The 19,657-nt window shown below is 45.8% G+C and overlaps 1 protein-coding gene across 2 annotated transcripts in view; it reads left to right on the top strand.

The window, feature by feature from the left end:
- Positions 1-2,543: 2,543 nt before the first annotated feature.
- The window catches only part of fgf14 (fibroblast growth factor 14), a 101,101-nt gene continuing 83,987 nt past the window's right edge, over positions 2,544-19,657 (top strand). Inside the window, exon 1 of one of the 2 annotated variants that reach the window (XM_035522809.1) lies at positions 2,544-3,253. In XM_035522809.1, the coding sequence (XP_035378702.1) occupies positions 3,163-3,253 (91 nt within the window). In that variant the 5' untranslated portion in view covers positions 2,544-3,162. Of the gene's footprint in view, positions 3,254-15,936; positions 16,201-19,657 lie in introns of those variants that run through there. The other variant, XM_035522811.1, reaches the window with a different exon arrangement.

Genomic DNA, 19,657 nt, shown 5'->3' on the forward strand with positions numbered 1-19,657 from the left:
GAGACCACTTGGCCTCTCCCCAGTTTCAGGGAAAACACCTCGATGCTCATTAGCACATGCAATGCTGCAAGTGTATAGTTCTAATTAGTGTGTAACCTGTTATGGAAGTTGGAAGGATTGCAAAGCTGGGATGGAGCACAACCATATTTAAGAATTTGAGATCATGACACATTTAAAATTTGCACAAATAGGATGACTGTATCAACATTTAGTTAGTGTAACATTCATTGTATTAACGTCTTGTTCAATTTGACACAAAGGGCAACTACAGTATGTGGATCAACCTCGGTGTGCAGCTCATCGCTAGCACAGTCAGAAGAGGCATTTTAATGGTGTTTGACAAAGTTGTCCAGCGATATTCCCCAGGGTGCGCTGATACTTTACATTACATGGAACAAATCAATACAGAGGTGGACAAGGCTGCGCTGCAGGCTCCCTGCGCTCCTCCGTGCCTGCCTAGCAGACACACGTACTTTGGCTGCTGCTAACATTGTCTCTTGACATGCTGAAATGTCACATGATTTTTCCCCCTCCTGTTCTCCTAGTTCGGTATTCACCAGTCCCGGTCCTGCAAGTTTACTACCTCCCCTGCTCCCGACACATCTGATAGAAAGCGTCGGTCCATTACGTAGGGTCTTTATAAGCTTGTAAAAAAGTGTGTGAACATGTAAAATGCTGACTGTTTGTGGAACACTGGGTTATAGTAGCCATGATCAAATTGTAGCATACAAGGTTAGAAGCACTAATTGGAAGACAATATGCCAAATTGTTTGCTTTGATTGCAATAAAAGGTCACTGCTGACAACTAAGCGGTTTGTGCTGGGTCATGCATGCGCTAGCACAGATTTGGCTTTGTTACTGAAGACGTCTGTGGGGAATTTAGAGAGGAAGTACAGCTCTTGGGTTTCAAAGTGGCTCACCTCCCTGTAGGCCCCCGGGGTTCACAGACGAACGACAGGACCAGGACTCAACAAAAAGTAGGTTATTAAAGTGGATTAATGGTAGAAGAGTGGATCTGAAGAGTGAAGCACATCTCTTTAATTAAATCCACCACGTCTCCGAACTCAGTTTGTGTTTCCCCTGAGTTTGGGGCAGCGCGGGTCATAACTTCCACAAAGGTGAATAGTCCACTGGCTACGGCAGTGTGAAGCCGATATGCAATGGTTTTATTATTATATTATGGCATAATTAACTAATAAGAATCATAGTGTAACATTTGCTTATTATCATAATATTTCATACGTTGTGAATGATATGTAATGTGCTCATGCTTATTCCATATTGTCAGTACTATGCAACAATAGGTCTGCAGTGCTCTTTAGTAAAGCTTTTCTTACCACCACAGCAATACATTCTGCTACTGTGAAGTGGCTCCAGTAGGTTTACAATGCTGACAGTGGAAACACCTCCCCCCTAGTGAAATACCCCGGCTGCTGGCAGACTCAGGCTATGCTCTAATCACGTGTGGCCTGGTGCATGGGTTTGCACGTCTTTAGATGCGTTTAAGGTTCAGGATCTACATGCAGCTGCTCCCCCAGTCATTTGCACAGTTAGCTGAGAGTGGGTTGGGTTTGTCTAATGGAGAATTATGAGGGCCAACTTGGACGCTTGCAAGAGAAGAACGAAACAGCTAAGTGAAAGTTAGGGGTCCCTTTCATTATCACACAGGAATTTAAGATTCTAACAACTGCACATTTGAGAAGCCACACAATTACAACAAACCGGCATTAAAACAGAAGACATAAATGAGCTAGAACAAAGTAGTGTGGCAGTCTCATGGCACTTACATAATCCTGTTTGTACAGTGCCTTTTCTGTCTAAATGACATGGGGAAAGCTTGCATACCATACAGCATTTTCTATAATAATGGGTGTTCAGGTGCTGAGAAACTTTTACCAATGCTGCATCAATTAGAAACCGGGTTACTTAAATCATCTTTCAATTCATCACCCAAACAGAAGCAAATAGACGAAGGATTTGCAGTTTTGATTGGTTGCCTAGAACCCGCTTGCCGATGTATGTTTCATTAGCTATGAATGAAGCAGGCACCACGATAATTGTCGCACAGGAGAAACACATCAAAGAAGAAAGTTGATGCGACTGTGCATGGCGATGACAATAGCGTGTTTGATAAGGTAAAAGGTTTCCATCCGCAGGTCGAAACGGGCTACAAGCGCCGCGTCAGCTGCACCATGCGTACCCAGTAACGGAGAACGTCCACCGGCAGGCGGCTATGGTCGGAGGCACCTGTTTCAAACCCCATGATAACCCACAATTTTGGGACTGGGAAAATCTTGGGACTGGGAAAATCTTTGCGTTACTCCAATGAAACGCAGAGAGCGTCCGTGATCCGACGGTGCCCAAACCACGTGTTTACGTAATGGAAAGTCAATCTTTCAGTTCAAGCCCGCCTCCCCATCTATTACAGAGATCCGAGGCGAAGTGGGATGCGTTTTTTTTTTCCCTGGAGGAGACAGATGTCAGTGATGGACAAGTAACACACTGAGGGGAGCAGCCAGTCAATCCAAAAAGAACATCTCAAGCACAAGAACACATACGCTCATCTCCAAAGGAAACGACAAAGCCCGGGATATCGAGCGGTGCTCTCGGGAAAAAAGGAAAACTGAGGCTCTCGGAAATTGACCCCCGGCTAACAGATGCTTTCGGGACTTCGCTGAGAACGGACTGGGATGCGGAAATGTGGCGCTTTGTTGGAGATAGCACTGCTTTTGAATAGCTTCCATCTCTTCCTCTTTTGATGGTGTGCAGATCCACCCTTCTACTGAGTGCTGAACTAATAGGCAATGCTTTTCAGCTCCGAGATCCGCCGTGTCTTACTGCTTTCCCGTTAGTTCTCATGTGTTTACTGTCTGCACGTCTCCCCCTGTGCAACACATGCAATTTACAGAGTATATTTTTTATTACAGACTATTTTTGGTGGCACCCTTTAATACTAAGAAGACTGTCGTCTTTTACGAAGTCTAAAAAGAATATTTTAGCACGTGAATGAAAACGCCGAAGACTTGGATATTACATTTTTTTTATATGGTTCTGTTGGTAGCCCTGTCCTAGAAAACGGATCCAATTGTGTTATTATGCAACCGCAAGGATCTCTTCTTTATCAGGGTGTCTAAGCTGTTGGATTGCTCCTCGCCCAAATCAATGTGGTTTCATTGGAACATTTTCAGCAAAGCAACGCATATGCTGCAGTGTCTTTGTGGCAAGAGTCTTAAGAAAAACAAGAATCCAAGTGGTAAGCAACTCTATTGCTGATTCTCTTTCGGTGTCCACAACAGTGCAGCGCTTACGGTGGCGGGTCCGCAATCAAATTTGTGCAGCAAGTACATCGGGGGGCATAACTTATACTGTAGGACCGCTAGTGGCTAGCTCGAGCAGGGGTACGGCGTAAGACGCCAAAGCGAGCTAATGCAACAACGGCCAACTTTTGGACTAAATCTCACAGGTATACGATTTTGCTTTGGTGGCGAATGGCGCTGGACCGTCCGCTCGATCGCGCACCATTACGCGTCTTCCAAAGGAGCTCCCAAACTGGTGTCATCTCAGGGATGCTGCAGTATCGTTCGCAGCCCCGCATCACTTGTCGGTTAGACTGTTCGCTAGCCTTTGCCGTTTATTTCAAGGCTCTTTTCGAGCTCATCTTTTCCTACACAATTAACTTGCGAGGCAAAGATCACGTCCACTGTCTTGCCACGGCGTCACTCGAAAACAGCGCGGCGCCGTTCATTGCGGGGTACGAGATAATTTTCCGACTTTTTTTTTTTTTTTTTTTTTTTTTTTTTTTTACCTGCAGTTTACTTTTGTCATACGCAGACCACAATTGCAGTCCTGCTGCAGTCTGTTAGACGGTGTCTGAAAAGAAATCCGCAGGATACATTTGCGCATTTTGTTTCAACAGGCTGTTGCCAGTTAATGTCATACAAAAGGGCTCCGAGCATAATTCTGCCCAGGGAAAGCGACGAGAGACTGAAGTTGCCGTGGTGTACAGTTTCCTCCGACATGTACACTGCGGTGTAGTAGATCATAGACATTTTCTCGTGCTGACATCGCACGAATGACAGAACGTTTATTTGTCGATCGCGTAACCCACTTCTCTCACGCGTATCACGGACACTGCTACCCAAATTTCCCCTTACGTGGCTGTGCATATGTAGTGAGGGAAAACGTGTTTGTGCCATATAACTGCAATATTTGGTGAATCTCATAAAAAACTGCAGCAACAGGACCAACTTCAAGAAGTAGCCCAACACTTACAGCAAAACTGTATTATTAGTCTGACAGCCCACTTAAGGCGTGTAGGATAAAATAGATATTCTACAGTACAGAATATAACACTTTATAGTAAATATAATGTAATGGTTGCATCATTTGCTTCCACATTAACAATGTTTCTTTAGCTAACAACAGTTTTGGTCTACTGGTATCCCTGACAACAGATTAAAAAACCCAACCCTGGATCATATTTTGCCACCTAATATGTATTTTAAGGACCAAACAAAATGTGTGAAATATCACCAGAATCATGTGAAACAAGGACTTATTGTATACTTGGAACAACGAATGTTGTCATGTCTATTTTTAGTTTTAATCCCAAAGGCCTAATATTATACCTTCAACATCACTATAAAAATAATGCTATATGATGGTATGACATCATCACTCACCATTTGACCAAGCTCTGAATGTGGTCACTTCCAGTGAGTAACACATTCACAGCCAGATAAAAGCAACATCATGTCTGTTGGCAGTGAGTCCAGGAGCCAAAAAACGTGATCTTTCTGATTAGTTTTCCATGGTGTTTCTGGACCTTAGCCAGCCTGGTGTTGACCACGTGTTCCAAGAGTTGGACATGCCTGCTCCACGGGGTTTACAGTGCCCAACCCCAGGGTGGAGGATGAGGGTGTTTGCAGATCCAGGCTCTCAGAGCTGTGGCTGAGGCCTGTGCAGTGGTCCTCTCTAGAGAACCTTGGCCGTCTTCAGCGTTACATAATGATGTTCTTCGGCTTGAAACCCTGTCAGATCTCCCATTGTCTTGTTCTTTAATCCTTTTGTCTCTGTCCTTTATGGGTAGTGGCTTCTGAAGGTTTTTTTTCCTGCTCCAGCAGATGGCACTTGCAGATAGCCCCTGCGTTGGCGAATGCTCGCTTGGCAGGGGCAAAGTCTCACACTTTTCAGTGTCAAGAGTGCCACTTCATGAGTGCCTGTGTTGGCCCAGGCTATAGAAGCAGGGCAAACGTAGGTCTATTTGTTTACCTTGAAGCAGAGCATTATGGGACTGACGAAGTAGTCCTCATAGAGACGGGGCAGAACGCATGGTGCACATGGCAACCGTGTGCCTGCTCTCGGTAAATTCACTTGCCCCGGCGCATAACGTTGTGCAGTGTGGCCCGTTACGAATGACACACAGTCTGACATCACCCCAGCGCTCCTGCCCTCTCGATGGTAGCGCATCGGTTTGTCTTCTCATTGTTTTCACATCACACTGTGGTGGTACGCTCTGAGGCTGATATGCAAAACACTCTGTGGACAGATATGATGTTTGGGTTTGTCTTTTAGTGCAATTATTCTAAGTATGTGGTATAGCTGTACCTTTATTCTCATGAAGCTGTCATACACATTGTGGCCTATAGTTGGAACTGAATCAGAGCTGAGCATATCAAGGCCTCTGGAGCTACTGACAAATTGCTGATTTCAGACAAATAATACATACAGAAATATATCAAAGGCTTCCCTCTACATTAATAGCTATGCTTTGGAGGTTTTAGCAACCTTTTTTGTTTAGCACTTTCTTGTTTTTCACTTTTCATCTGGGTAACATCCTATTTGTGAGGACTTTCTGACAAATACCAGCGATGCTGTCATTGTTTAATGTTGAATGTTAATATTTCTCACATGCTCATGATTTAGTCATTGCATTTTGCATTTGAAATCAAGCTATTTTAGCTGGTTTATTCTTTGCAGTTCTGTTGTGATGAGCAGTCCCATACAGAGAGGTAGGAGCCGCACAGCAGTTTAGCAGACCTTGCATAACTGGCCCCTGAACTAGTGTGCCACATGGCCAAGGGAAGCCATATGGAAGGGTTTAGTAATCGAGGCTGTAATAATTCGATCACCCAGGCTAATTTAGCAGAAGGAGATGGTGCCTGCCATTGTCTGGACACTTTATTTTACGGAAGCAGAGAATAGGTCCGATTCAACAACAAAGTTAACAGGTGAATCTGGGCAATCTGGGTTAACCTTCACACGGACATGTTTTGCAATAATGAATGTCAGTAAAAAAGTTTTGCATTTCAATTTTGCAGCAGAATTCTCCTTCAGACGCTGACTGTTTCTGTGATGGATCACACAGCTGCTGTCCTTAAGTGGAGATGGTGCTTCAGAGTGGCTCAGCACCTGTGGTAACCATGGCGGCGGTGTAGTCCATCTTTATATGGTGCATGCATACCCTATTATTAAGTTTCTATGGATCTCTACATTACTGTATAGCACAGTCACAGACTGGTTTCACGAAACACCACAGTTAATATAATTATGGGGAGGGGATTACTCGGAATTAGTAGGTTTTTTCCCCCCTTATAATTTTGTTTTCTTAAAATGAATATATGAATAAAACATTATTTACTCGAAACATAAGCGGATGGCTTGTATTTCTGTAGCCCTCTACGCAGACCTTGAAGTGAGGCGTGTGGTTGTTTTCGTGAGCTGAATGCAAAACCCATTGCCACGTGCAGGACAGTGTGGAGCGCGAGCGGGCACGCGAGTGAAAGCGCTCGCCGGTGAGACATGCGCAGCACGCTCTTGCAGTTGACGTGAGACCCAGCCAGGGTCCGTGCAGGCCGAAGAAGCACGGAGAGTTAAGCGCTGTGTCACATCCCCGAGACAGTTGCTCTCCCTACAAACTCAGATTGAGCCATAAAGCTTCCCAGGCCTCACACTGTAAATGAGTTTGTTCTGTCTGAGCTTTTAGTATGTCGCTAATGAGCTAATGCCAAAGTCAGTTTGTGTGTCCCCTATAGTGACACACAAATCAGCTGTTTTAGTGTCTTAAAAGAGGTGTACTGGTATGTAGTAATCCACCCAGCAGTTACCGCTCGGATCTTGAAGATATTTGGTTATGGACTTCGTAAGCAATGCAGCTGAGATCGGTTCAGGGTGTCAACACCGGGACGTTTAAACAGAGCACTACTCCTAACAATGGGAACGTAACGCTGACCGGCCTCTGGCGGGGGTGACGCAGGCATTCACCTAGTGTGACCGCCGCTGTTTTCGGAGCTCTGCAGCAGGGCGCTTTGTGAGGGGCAGCCTGTGTCCGGCTGTGCGGTGAAGATAATGAGCACCCCCTGCCCGATGAATAACACGCACGTTTTAAATGCCGAATGGAAGCTGGAGATGTGAATTAGGCTGGGAACGGCACGCGGGAATGGGAGAAGCGGCGCTCCGATTATGTGCCGCTGAGCTGCATGCGGGAAGGCTGCCAGCATCTGCTCGCCATCCCGAACTCGCAATCAGCTCACGGATCACTTTACAGTTTTCCTTATTTCCCTTAGCCTTACCAAGTCAGCATTGTTTTTGCTGCAAGCCCATGCTACATTTTCAACTTTCCACCTTTGCCTGGTGAAATTGGAAATCTGTGCATTTTTAATAACTGAATACTGCCTATGCAGGACTTTTTATGTTAACAGTTCTCACCTAAGTGTCAGTGGAAGTACGAATGTGATATGTCTCGGTTCCTCTACTTTGCAAATCACTGTCATACCTTGTAAATGACCTCTACAGGAAGACTCATTATGTTGGCAGCTATGTTGCATGGCTGCGAGTGGAGTGCGTAGTAAAGTACCAAAGTCCTCTCATCCACAGTCAGCCAGAGCAGCTGCAGCTACACAGAAGGAGCTAACTAACTTTAGCTTAAGCATGTCTGCTTAGGCTGCCGTCCAAAAAGTAGGTGTAACAATCTGCTTTCTCCTAATCTTTATAGAGACATCCCATAATTTTAATAACTGCTGTTTCCAAACTCTTCTCCGGTGCTGTCAGCTGACACTGATGAACCTGCTGTTTTACAGGTAACTGGGGACAGAACGATGGCCATCTAAATAGAGGTGTATAGAATTAGCTGAAATTAACTGTTAACTATGAACCTGATGAACAAGAACCTGATGATTGGAAAGCAAATCAGCCACAGAATAAAGTAACTCATTAAACCCGAGTGTACATGTGTGCTGTAGAAATGGGACATTCCTAGTCCAGTTGAAATTATCCTTGCTTATGAAGGGGACAGACATGTAAGGTGTGGGTAAGGTGGGTCAGCCCCTGTTCGATGCATTAGGGCACGTGGACATTTGGCTTGGGAGGGGACATGCTCTCGGCAGGCTGCCCCGCCAGACACCGTCAGCCCCGACGCCTTCTGAGGGAAGCACAGGCTCCGGTGTGTCAGATGGCAGAGCAAGAGACCTGTGGAGATTGCGGATTGCCTCTTCAACAGGTTTCTGTGCTGAGCGTGCAGATTAATGACCAGGGTGCCTGTGTGTGAGTGGGGATGGAAACTGCTGCCTTGTAAATGAAGGCTGTGTATGCACTCCCAGGATGTTTCCATGATGTCATCACAGTTTGTTATGTGCTGTAGGTTAAAGTACCTCTCATCAACTAAACCTTAGATTTCAATTTGTAATTCTGGCTTCACATGCAGACTGAAGACCCGCTTCTTCAAAATGCGCTTACACAAGCACTCATACTGAAGTTGATAATAATCAAACCAAAACAAAACACAAAGCCCATGTGCTCTGTGTCTTTTTGTATTTGCCTGTACTGACTCTGTCAGGGCTTTAGCTTGATGGTGTGCTTAAAAATAGAATAAGGAAGAAGTGACAAGGCATTTCTCTGCAGAAGTGCATCTGTTACATGATAGTAAATGTAAAGATCTTGGTCATTTAAAGAAGTTTAGAAGATAAATCCATGAATGAAAGAATGATAGTTTCCCTAGAACACTGGCTTAGTACATTTCATACAAGGCAAAGGGAAGAATATGCATTACCTCATGGAAATAAATATCCTATGAACATTTATATAATTAACGGTAAACTCTGTGACAGAGCTACAAATATGGTTTCAGTAGGGTGGAAGGATGTACCTCAGCCAACACTCTGCCCTGAAGAACCAGGGTTCAAAGCTGGAATCTGATTGTCCTCAGTATCATCTTACTTTAAATTGATTCTGCGAAGGCCGAGTCTATAGCATGTGGCTAAAAAAGTGAGGATCTTTTAGGTGGTTAAAGTAGTTTGGAGTCCTAATTTAGGAGACTTGTTAATAGGAGTATTATGAGCTAAGACGTTATGACCGTTTATTGTGATTATTGATTATATTTCGTTAATGATGTGTTACACAAATTGATAATTAGTGTTCCTTATTCTGAATTTCCAGATTGGTGCCTAATAGTGCTATTTGTGTTTCTTATTTGGTAATATATATTAAAAGATCTTTGCTGTCATTTTAATGTAGATGATCAGTGTGTCTGTATGAAAGCCATTACCCTACAAGCACTTCTGTGGGAGCTTATGTATTTGTTTGTGATGAAGTAACCAAATTTAGTTTTTAGTTATGGACATCCTTACAAACAGCGTAAGCATAAGTCCCTCACTTATGGAGGGATGGAACCCAAAGATACCTAAGGCATTTAAGAAAGATGTTCAACAATAAAGAAGAAACAGTATGAAATTATATAAACCATATCTAAACAAAAATGAGTATGGCTTAAAACAAACTAGTAATAACGTCGTAATCTATATGTTTATGTCTTACGTTTAATGGTGTACCCAGATAAAATATAACTAGCTTCATAATGCGATTTATTCAGTGAAGGTATTTCAGAAATGGATGTTGATTTATATACTTTTCTAAGTGAGTGTTTTACGATTTCCCCCAAATTAAAGTTTGGGTGATAGCATATGCTTTCTGTGTGCATGCAAGTACGGTTTATTTTACAGAGTTTGAATGTATAATTTAGTAAACCTTTTATTATATTACAGAATAATATACAGTGCATCCGTAAAGGCTTCACAGTGCTTCACTTTTTCCACATTTTCTTATGTTACAGCCTTATTCCAAAATGGATTAAATTCATTTTTTCCCTCAAACTTCTACACACAATACCCCATAATGACAAAGTGAAAAAGGTTTATGTGGAATTTTTGTAAATATTTAGCAAAAATACCCCCCCTAAAGAAATCACATGTACGTAAGTATTCACAGCCTTTGCCATGACACTCAAAATTGAGCTCAGGTGCATCCTGTTTCCACTGCTCATCTTTCAGTTGTTTCTACAACTTGATTGGAGTCCACTTGTGGTAAATCCAGTTGATTGGACATGATTTGGAAAGGCACACACCTGTCTGTATAAGGTCCCATAGTTGGCAGTACATGTCAGAGCACAAACCAAGACATGAAGTCCAAGGAATTGTCTGTAGTCCTCCGAGACAGGATTATATTGAGGCACAGATCGGGGGAAGGGTACAGAAAAATTTCTGCAGCATTGAAGGTCCCAATGAGAACAGTGGCCTCCATCATCCGTAAATGGAAGAAGTTTGGAACCACCAGGACTCTTCCTAGAGCTGGCTGCCCAGCCAATCTGACTGATCGGTGTAGAAGGACCTTAGTCAGGGAGGTGACCAAGAACCCAAGGGTCACTCTGACAGAGCTTCAGCATTGCTCTGTGGAGAGAGGAGAACCTTCCAGAAGGACAACCATTTCTGCAGCACTCAGGCCTGTATGGTAGAGTGGCCAGATGGAAGCCACTCCTCAGTAAAAGTTACAAGACAACCCACTTGGAGTTTGCCAAAAGGCACCTGAAGGACTCCCAGACCATGAGAAACAAAATTCTCCATTCTGATGAAACAAAGATTGAACTCTTTGGCCAAGCGTCATGTCTGGAGGAAACCAGGCACTGCTCATCACCTGGCCAATACCATCCGTTGAGTGAAGCATGGTGGTGGCAGCATCATGCTGTTGGGTTGTTTTTTGGCAGCAAGAACTGGGAGACTAGTCAGGGGCGAGGGAAAGATGAATGCAGCAATGTATAGACATCCTTGAAGAAAACCTGGTCCAGAGCACTCTGGACCTCAGACTGGGGTGAAGGTTCATCTTCTAACAGGACATCGACCCTAAACACACAGCTAACATAATAAAGGAGTGGCTTTGGGACAACTCTGTGAATGTTCTTGAGTGGCCCAGACAGAGCCCAGACTTGAACCCGATTGAACATCTCTGGTGAGATCTGAAAATGGCTGTGCCCCGACGCTCCTCATCTAATCTGATGGAGCTTGAGAGGTTCTGCAAAGAAGAATGGGAGAACCTGCCCAAATATAGGTGTGCCAAGCTTGTAGCATCATACTCAAAAAGACTTGAGGCTGTAATTGCTGCCAAAGGTGCTTCAACAAAGTATTGAGCAAAGGCTGTGAATACTTATGTACATGTGATTTTTTTGGTTTTTTATTTTTAATACATTTGCAAAAATTCCAAACTTTTTTTACTTTGTCATTATGAGGTATTGTGTGTAGAATTTTGAGGGAATTTAATGCATTTTGCAATAAGCCTGTAACATAGCAAAATGTGGAAAAGTGAAGCGCTGTGAAAACTTTCTGGATGCACTGTAAATCAATGATAGCAAATCCTGCTCTGAATATTGTGCATGTAACTGTCACTTGGAAGGTCACCTTTTACTGCAGTAGTCTGTGTTATGATACAGTTATTTCCAAGAGCTGCAGCTGTTTCTCAAAAGCATTAAACGGTGTGAGTGTCGGTGATGTAATAAAAAAGGATTAATAAGGACCAAGGTGCATCACTCATAAATGATCCAGGTCATATCACTGTAATCAGATTTAATGTGAGTGCCAGTATGCCATCATTCGAGAAACTTCTAGGCCAAAAATGTGAAACCTTTGATATATTGTGTGATGCAATGATAACAGGCACACCTAACAAAGTCAGAGGTGATGTAGCCTACCACTGTGCCAAATGGACCCAAATGGACCCTGTGTTTCTAATAGGAGCGCACTGGTAACATCTCTTTGCCTCCACACTGAGGAATACACAGAGGACTAACAAGCCTCCTGTCCACGTGTTCCACCTCTTGGCGCAGTTTCGCAAGTCTCCGGGGTCACGGTTGTGTGGGGACCGAGAGTTGGGGCGCCGGGTTTTTGTGCAGCCCCAAGAGCTCAGATTTTTGCACATCAGGCATCATTGCCGCTGTACAGTTGCCCCGCTGAGCTCCGATGCGGATTAATGTTCCAGTGGATTTCCAGTGAAAGTAACCTCGGGGCTGTTCGGGGGACAGGCGCAGATTGGGCCTAACTATGAACGATGGCCTCCCGCTACCACAGCGCAAGCTGAACTGACGTGTTTGTGATCACACACGGCTTTGGCCCTGTAGGTGCTGCCCCTCGAGCCTGCCGCTGAAGTAAACATCACGTCATGGCTGTGGAGAGAACCGCATGGACTAGTTCGAAAGCTGAAGCGGCGGTTGAAGAAACAGATGGGGCCAGCTTTCTTGGGAACGGGGAAATATTTGCGGAGAGGCAAGAACTTGCTGACAGCCTAACGGCATCGAGCCTCCTTGCTTGTGACCTCTGCTGTTTGGAGATCTAATACTTTCTAAAGACTTCTGAAAGAAAAAGGAAAAAAAACCCAAAACAAGTGCCTGCCTCAGCAGCTAAATGTGGTTTTGAATTCAGTGCTGTTTTCAGACTGACTTGTTTCCCCATAAGGCAAGATTAACCACATTACTGCACCTGATGTAGGATTGTGTTATCGATCCAGGCATTGGGTTTTACGGTATGCAGAATTTCTGTTGCCATGCTCCAGAAACCAGGAAAAAACCCTGTTATTCTTTTATTAAAATTCTTTATTATTTATTTATATTTTAAACTAATTATTAATATGTTAATGTATCTATCCTATCAAGTCACTGAGCGCTATTAAAATGAATGGGGAACTGATGTGCGAGCTCTGTACATTACCACACATTCCCTATTCATGTTATCATTTCGAAGTTACGTGAGTTTTCCGTGTAGGCCCGACCAGAGCGCAGCTCCGCCGCTGCGATGCAAACACATTCGTAGTCCGCATGGCCTTCGTTTAACCTCCAGCGCTTCAGGCTGAGATGCTGTCTACACCCTGTTAGGATCTTGGAGCGGCTTGGCACATGCCGTCTCCTTTCATCTGTCAGAAGTGTTTACCGCATCTCTTCGCCAGTCTCGCCAACCTCGCCGGTCTTGCCAACCTCGCCAGTCTCGCCAACCTCGCCAGTCTCGCCAACCTGGCCGGTCTCGCCAGCCTGGCCGGTCTCGCCAGCCCCCCCTCCCCACCTCGGCGTTCCTGTTAGGTGCTTCAGCCCTGGGCGAGCTTGCTTGGCGATTCTTAACCTCTAGCCTCTTCTCTCTTGACACAGGCGGCGTGAATGTGGATGTTGGAATGGGCCCAGGCGCTTTGTTCTGCCTCCGGTTTGTTTTAGCCGCCTCTGGGCTCGTGTTATAAATATCTGAGTATTTACTCTGGCAGAGCTCCACGCTGAGTGAGGGAGGCCGTACGGTAGGCTGCTCATGCTGATGGCTGTTGCAGCAGCAGGGATGTTGGAGTTTGTGTTGAAATTGTCCTCTCTGGGTGTAGGAGACACTGCAAGACCAGTACCACGGCGCAACCTCGACCCCGGCACATTGATTGTAGATCGTAAAAGGATGATGGAGAGCTTTGCTCTGTGCTTTGGCCGGCGCCATCATTTTCTGGGTGGCGGCTCGGCCTGTTGTTTTGGAGCGGGAGTGACGGTGGTGACGCAGGAGTTAAGGCTGAGATGTGTACGGCCATCTCTCTCCATCACGCCACAATTCCCGATGTGGGAAAATGCACGGTGCTTCCTGGCTGCCTGCTGATTCCTGCACGCACATGGGGGTCTTGGGGCCTTTGACGTGATGGCTCTCTGACCTTCCTGCTCCTCCGACTCTCCCGTTTTCTCGACGTTCTCACATCTTGCCTGCTCTTAACACACCAGCATCTAATCTTTGGGTACCTGTCTCTTCGTGAGCCGAGTCCAAAGTCCATGTAGGGAAGGTGCAGGATAATGCAGTGCATGGGGCCCCTCAGCCTGGCACTGTGGTGTACTAGTTGCTGTTCTTTGGGACTAGAAGCAGTGCCGTCTTGTTCTGCCCAGTACACGAAGCTCTAGTCCGGTTTGCTGTGACGAACAGCTGTATGTTGTCAGTTTGTGTTTGGACTGCAACGTGAATGCTATTTGGCATTTAGGCTGCAGCTGGTGAAGGACGCTGAGCCAGTTACCTAGGGCTCCATGGCGGGAACTGGGTGCTTTGTGGCCAGCATAAAGAAGCCCATGGTTCTCTCTCTCTCTCTCTCTCTCTCTCTCTCTCTCTCTCTTTTTCTCTCTCAATCTTTCTCTTTGGCTTGCTCTCTCTGCCTCGCACTCTCTCTCTGTCTCTCTCAGATGTTTGAGGGATCTCTGTTGCTAAAGGTTGTGCAGTGTGCTGTGTGCATTTTTGGTGCAGTGCAGTAAGCAGTATTGCAACACTATCACTCGCAGTGCACATTTGCCTTGTCTCTTCTTTCTTCTTTTTTTTGGAGTGCTCCTTCGGATCCATGGACAAATTCCAGACAATTTTGTTTAAGAAAAAATTGCATTAGTCCCAGAGTTTCCTATTCATCCATCATCACTGGCATCCCAATGCTTTGTAGGCTTCTGCTTTTAGCTGGACACTTAGATAGCTTTTTCAACATTTTATGCTGACCTTTGGGAACATCTTTTCCCACATTATTGGCTGCTCAACTTATGAGTCTGCATTTCTGGGTGCAACTGGCACACGTTAATAGCACAGTAGGATCCCAGGGTGCTTTGTCCATACCTTCATTGGCAGCGGTAGCACTGCGCGTAATTGCCACAGCAGTGCTAATTGTTGGTTTATGCTTAATTGCTATTATTTCAAAGTATCATTGCTGTTTACTTTTCTGCCCCGAGGAATAATTGTACATGTTTATGAATAAGGTCGTTAGCGAGATAAGGGACTGAGAACAGGAGGAAGAGAGCGCACAATATGGAAGGAATGGCCCTTTAACGACCTTTCGGGAAGGATGCATGGTCTGGCTCGTGCATGGTCTGCCATAGTTAAAACTGGCCCTGCTCCGTCAGTGAGCAGTACACAGAGGTACTGAAATCCTTGTCCACAGCCTGTGTCATTTCGTTGGAGCACATGGTGGTCTAGAGCACGCCCCATCCTGAGAGCCTGATGCCACACCAAATATCTCGCTTCAGTTTCAAGCCAATACTGCTGCGCTGTTGCGTTGGCTCTTTTGAGCGGGTTGCATTTCTGGACTGTTTGCGGCCGGTCAGAGACTGTGTGCACCCATGGCGCGTCCAGACGTGTGACCACAGCACCAGCAACGGTAGAATGTGTGCTCAAGCACTTGACATATCTGGGAGGCTGTCTTTATCATATTGGTGCGCTCCAAAGGCCACTGGTCCTATAGGAGAGGTGGGCTTTTCAAGAGGCCGTGAAGGGGCCCTTAAAGACGGGCCCCCCGTTCTGGCACTGCAGTGGCGGCGGTGCGGGTTAGTGGTCAGGGCTGACGCCGGCGGTTGGACAATGGACCACTCGGGGTTCGTGAGGATCATCGAACGACGTATTCGTACTGCAGCCAAAAACCGTGGCGGCCGGGGTGAGTGCAGATCACTCCACTATCCGCTGTGTAGCATTCCTTTATTTAACCAGACTCTAATTAGGAGAGCCTGGATGATTAGTTAATAACCTTTGTCCTATTAACATTCGAACACCACGTTCACCTGTTAGCTGTAAACAGCTTTCAAATGCAGCTTGAGAGATCGAGAGATCCTCCAGATTTCTGCAGACGGGGCCCCAATACGGCGGAGCCCCAGCTGAGGGCAAGCAGGAACGGAGCGTCTCTCTGACGCGCAGACCCACAAGCCGGCGGGGCACGGGCACCGAATATCATTGACCACAGTGGACGTGCTGATGCCAGCAGAACTGTTAGATCAGAGAAACACCAGCCTGGATTCCTTTTCACGCTACTGCTGTGCTACACACACGCCGTGCGAGCACGTATCAAAAGCAAGATCAGCCGTGCTCAGAGGGAACTCTAGTTTGACTCTCCACGAATGGCGACAGACAGATAAAGGTAATCTCTGCATTGCAGATGATAAAACCTGAAGGTCACTCAGGTTTGTGGCGTGTTTGTGTTAGCTTGTGTTTTTTTTTTTTTTTTTTTTTTTTTTTTTTAATTGCCATGGGAGGGAAGGATTTGATTATGCATACACTGCATCCAGGGGGCTTTATCCCCCCCGCGGCTGTTTGTCCTGGGCGTGAGACGATGCAGTGGGGAAGTCATAATTAAGGGGACCGGGAGAGAGAGAGAGAGAGAGAGACAGAGAGAGAGAGAGAGAGAGAGAGAGAGAGAGAGAGAGAGAGAGAGAAGTAGGGGCCCAGGTGCTGCAGGGACACAGAGCTGCCAGCTCTCTGGACAGCTACTCACACACACACACACACACACACACACACAGATGCCATCATGGGCAGGCTTTGGCTCTTCTGACCTCCACTTTTTCAGTGTAACATACAGTTGTCCAAATGCTGCTTGCTCTGATCCCTCTCTGTTTAACCCCTTCAGTCATGCATGCATGCGTACACACACACACACACACACCACCTGGCAATGGAGCAATGTGGGAATGAACTGATAAGCAGGCGGTGGTGACATGCAGGCCAGACTGAGCACTGTCAGGCTGAAGGTGTGATGGATGTCCAAAGTTCCAGCTGGCTACAACAGTACCAGCAAAACTTCACCCAGTGCACCTCACCTCAAGGCCCAGTCCCTGCTCAGTCTGGTTCATAGGGTCTGGACTCAATTTTCAACTGATCAAACATCTGGAAGAGGAGACGCTCTCTTTTTTCAGTGCAGAGTTCGGTTTCAGGTGGATTTTCAATTAAAACCAAGGCTGTAGATTCCACTAAGGACACTACTTAAATAAAATATTAAATAAAATAAATTAAAATAACTGCCAGTGTAGTATTCCTCTAACTCTGTACAAACTCTCATGTGAATTAAATTGGATATTTCCACTACTGGGCACATGTGTGCCATGTGCTCTTATAAGTGCCTCAATAATATTCCATTCACAGTCTTCACAGTCTGGGGATTCTCACTTAGCAAGCAGGCCTGACAAGAGTCAGTGTTGTGATGTTATATTATATGATGTTGCTGGGATTAATTACAGTTTTTATCAATTGATCAATTGTAAATTTGTTGAAGTGTCATGTTGTTTTGACTGTTGTTGACACCGTTACACCGAGTTAGTGTACCTAACTAATGTTGGGAGCTGTTCTTAATGCCTTAATTATTGATGAATTCACCATGCATCTAATTCTCCTCAATAAAAACAAACCTTCCAAAAAAATGTCCTCATTTAAAATGACCAATACTATGCCAACAATGCCGTTTGGTGCTACCTATTTAGAGCAGATAACGTTTGTGTAGGCTAAAATGCCGCATAATATTAGGACTGAAATATCCTTACAGAAAAGACTAACAGATGTTCAGGGTTTCGCCATATGATTGGAATAGGCGGTTGAATGTGAATGTGAGTGTGTGTGCGTGTGTGTGTGTGTGTGTTTGCACGTCCTCACAAGGTAAAGGCCAATGTTGAAGGGGACCCCGAGTGTCATTCAGACTTCGATAATTGTTGTTTGACCTACGATAGCCGTAAGACAGGTCACGGCTAACTCTCCTCCATCTATCGCTGTGGCGACGTCTTGAAAAGCCTCAAAATAATGGCCATCTAAATATAGTCGGCTCCTCCATAGCTGGCATAGCAACGGAGCTGAGCTCAGCTGATGGGAGGAACTGAAGTTCAGAACTGCTTTTTTGCCTTTTCAAATCCTTTTGAATAGCGTGATCTAGACTCCCATCTACTTTGTCTTATTTATTTATTTAGGCCTTGTGCAAAAAGATGAAGAGCAAATGAAGCGCACACACATTCTGCAGCAGCACCTTGAGAAAATATTAATCCATTTCATTTTTTTTTTGACGCAAGAGATAGTGGTGGAAAAAGGGGCGTTTAGCCGTTTTGCCTGTGACAGAAGTACCAGGAGTGAAACTCTGGCACCTTGCAAAAGTTTCTAGCATTTTTTTTTTTTTTCTGTTAGTGTGAGACTGCTTTCATCAGGTTTATTTACCTAAGCATCAAGATATATGATTATTCGGGACGGTTTTTTTTTCATCAATCGCCTGGCTCAAGTGTTGCTATTTTTTTAGTTGCTTTGAATGCAGCCAGGAAGAGTTGAAACTTTGCCCATTATGAAAGAATGAACGCTCGTCTCTTGCGCCACTGTCGCGTGGTTGTCGCCCTCGGCGACGTGCCTCTGTTGTTCCATTGACGAGGCGTGCACGGCGATCTCTCACTGCGCCCAAACGGCCCTGAATGCAATTAGCAGCTGGGAGATCGGTGTTGGCAGAGCAGCGCGGCGACCCCAACGTCATATTTAACAGGCACTTCACAGGAGCGTGCGGGGACATGGACGCTGGCGGCAGCGTCTGAGAGGAACCAAACCGGGCCGGTATAACGGGGCCGCTTTTTGAAGCGGGTGAGGGTACGTGAAACGGAGAAAGCAGAGGAAGGTGTTGATGAAGCGATTCAACTCAACTCTCAGGCATAACAGCAGAGAAATCCAGTCGGACGAACGCCACGTCACACTTTTTACTGTCTTCTCTCACCTGCGCTGGCAAAAGTATTCGTTTGTTTGAATGATGGGGAAGATGCCCTGCCCTGTTATTTATGCTAGGCCTTGCTTCGAGGCAGTCACTTGCTCAGTGCCACACTTACTCACTCACTCCCTCCCTCACTCAGTTACTCCCTGCTCCAGCCTCTTTGATGTAACTATTATAGCCTGGCACCCCACTGCACGTTTCTCAAGCGCTTGTAGATTTCTGACATGGCGGGAACGCGCCGCAGTAGATGGTGGAGATCCAGAGAGATGAGAGCTGCACATTTCTTCGAGCTCCTCCACAGAAGCGATGGTGGGTGTTAGGATTACCGAAGCTGCTGAAATCAAAGAGGAAGCTCGAGCTCAACAGCTGAGGGACACTGTACCCTCAGTAACTCACGATGAAAGGCATGTGGAGGAAGCCTTGGATCGGTCTGTCCCGCTTTTTTTGAAACTCTCCCCAGAAGTGAGGGTCTGATGTCATCAAGGACCAATGTCCAGTTATCTTTCTCGAACCACGTTTGGTGCCTAACTTTAGCAACGTACAGTCTGGTTTGTGTGACGAGGAACGTGTGACCCAACCAACCAGACTGTTGTGGCACTCGCACAGTGCGCCATTCGAAAGATGGCAGCGTTCTGCCGCACGTGGAGTCTCACTGTTCTGAGAGCAGCGCGCAAGGTCAGTGTGGCCTGCACGGAGGAAACGAATGATGGCTTCCTCCTGACCCTGGTATCTCTTCCAGCCGCAAGCTCAGCTTTGGTCAATTACATGGCGGGGAGGCTGCTGGGTGTGTGTGTGTGTGTTTTTGACAGGCTGTCTGGTTGTCACGGGTACAGCCCCAAACGCAACAGGGTTTCCCGTCATTATATACTCT

The sequence above is a fragment of the Electrophorus electricus genome, chromosome 25, assembly GCF_013358815.1.
Source record: "Electrophorus electricus isolate fEleEle1 chromosome 25, fEleEle1.pri, whole genome shotgun sequence".
Taxonomy (NCBI): Eukaryota; Metazoa; Chordata; class Actinopteri; order Gymnotiformes; family Gymnotidae; genus Electrophorus; species Electrophorus electricus.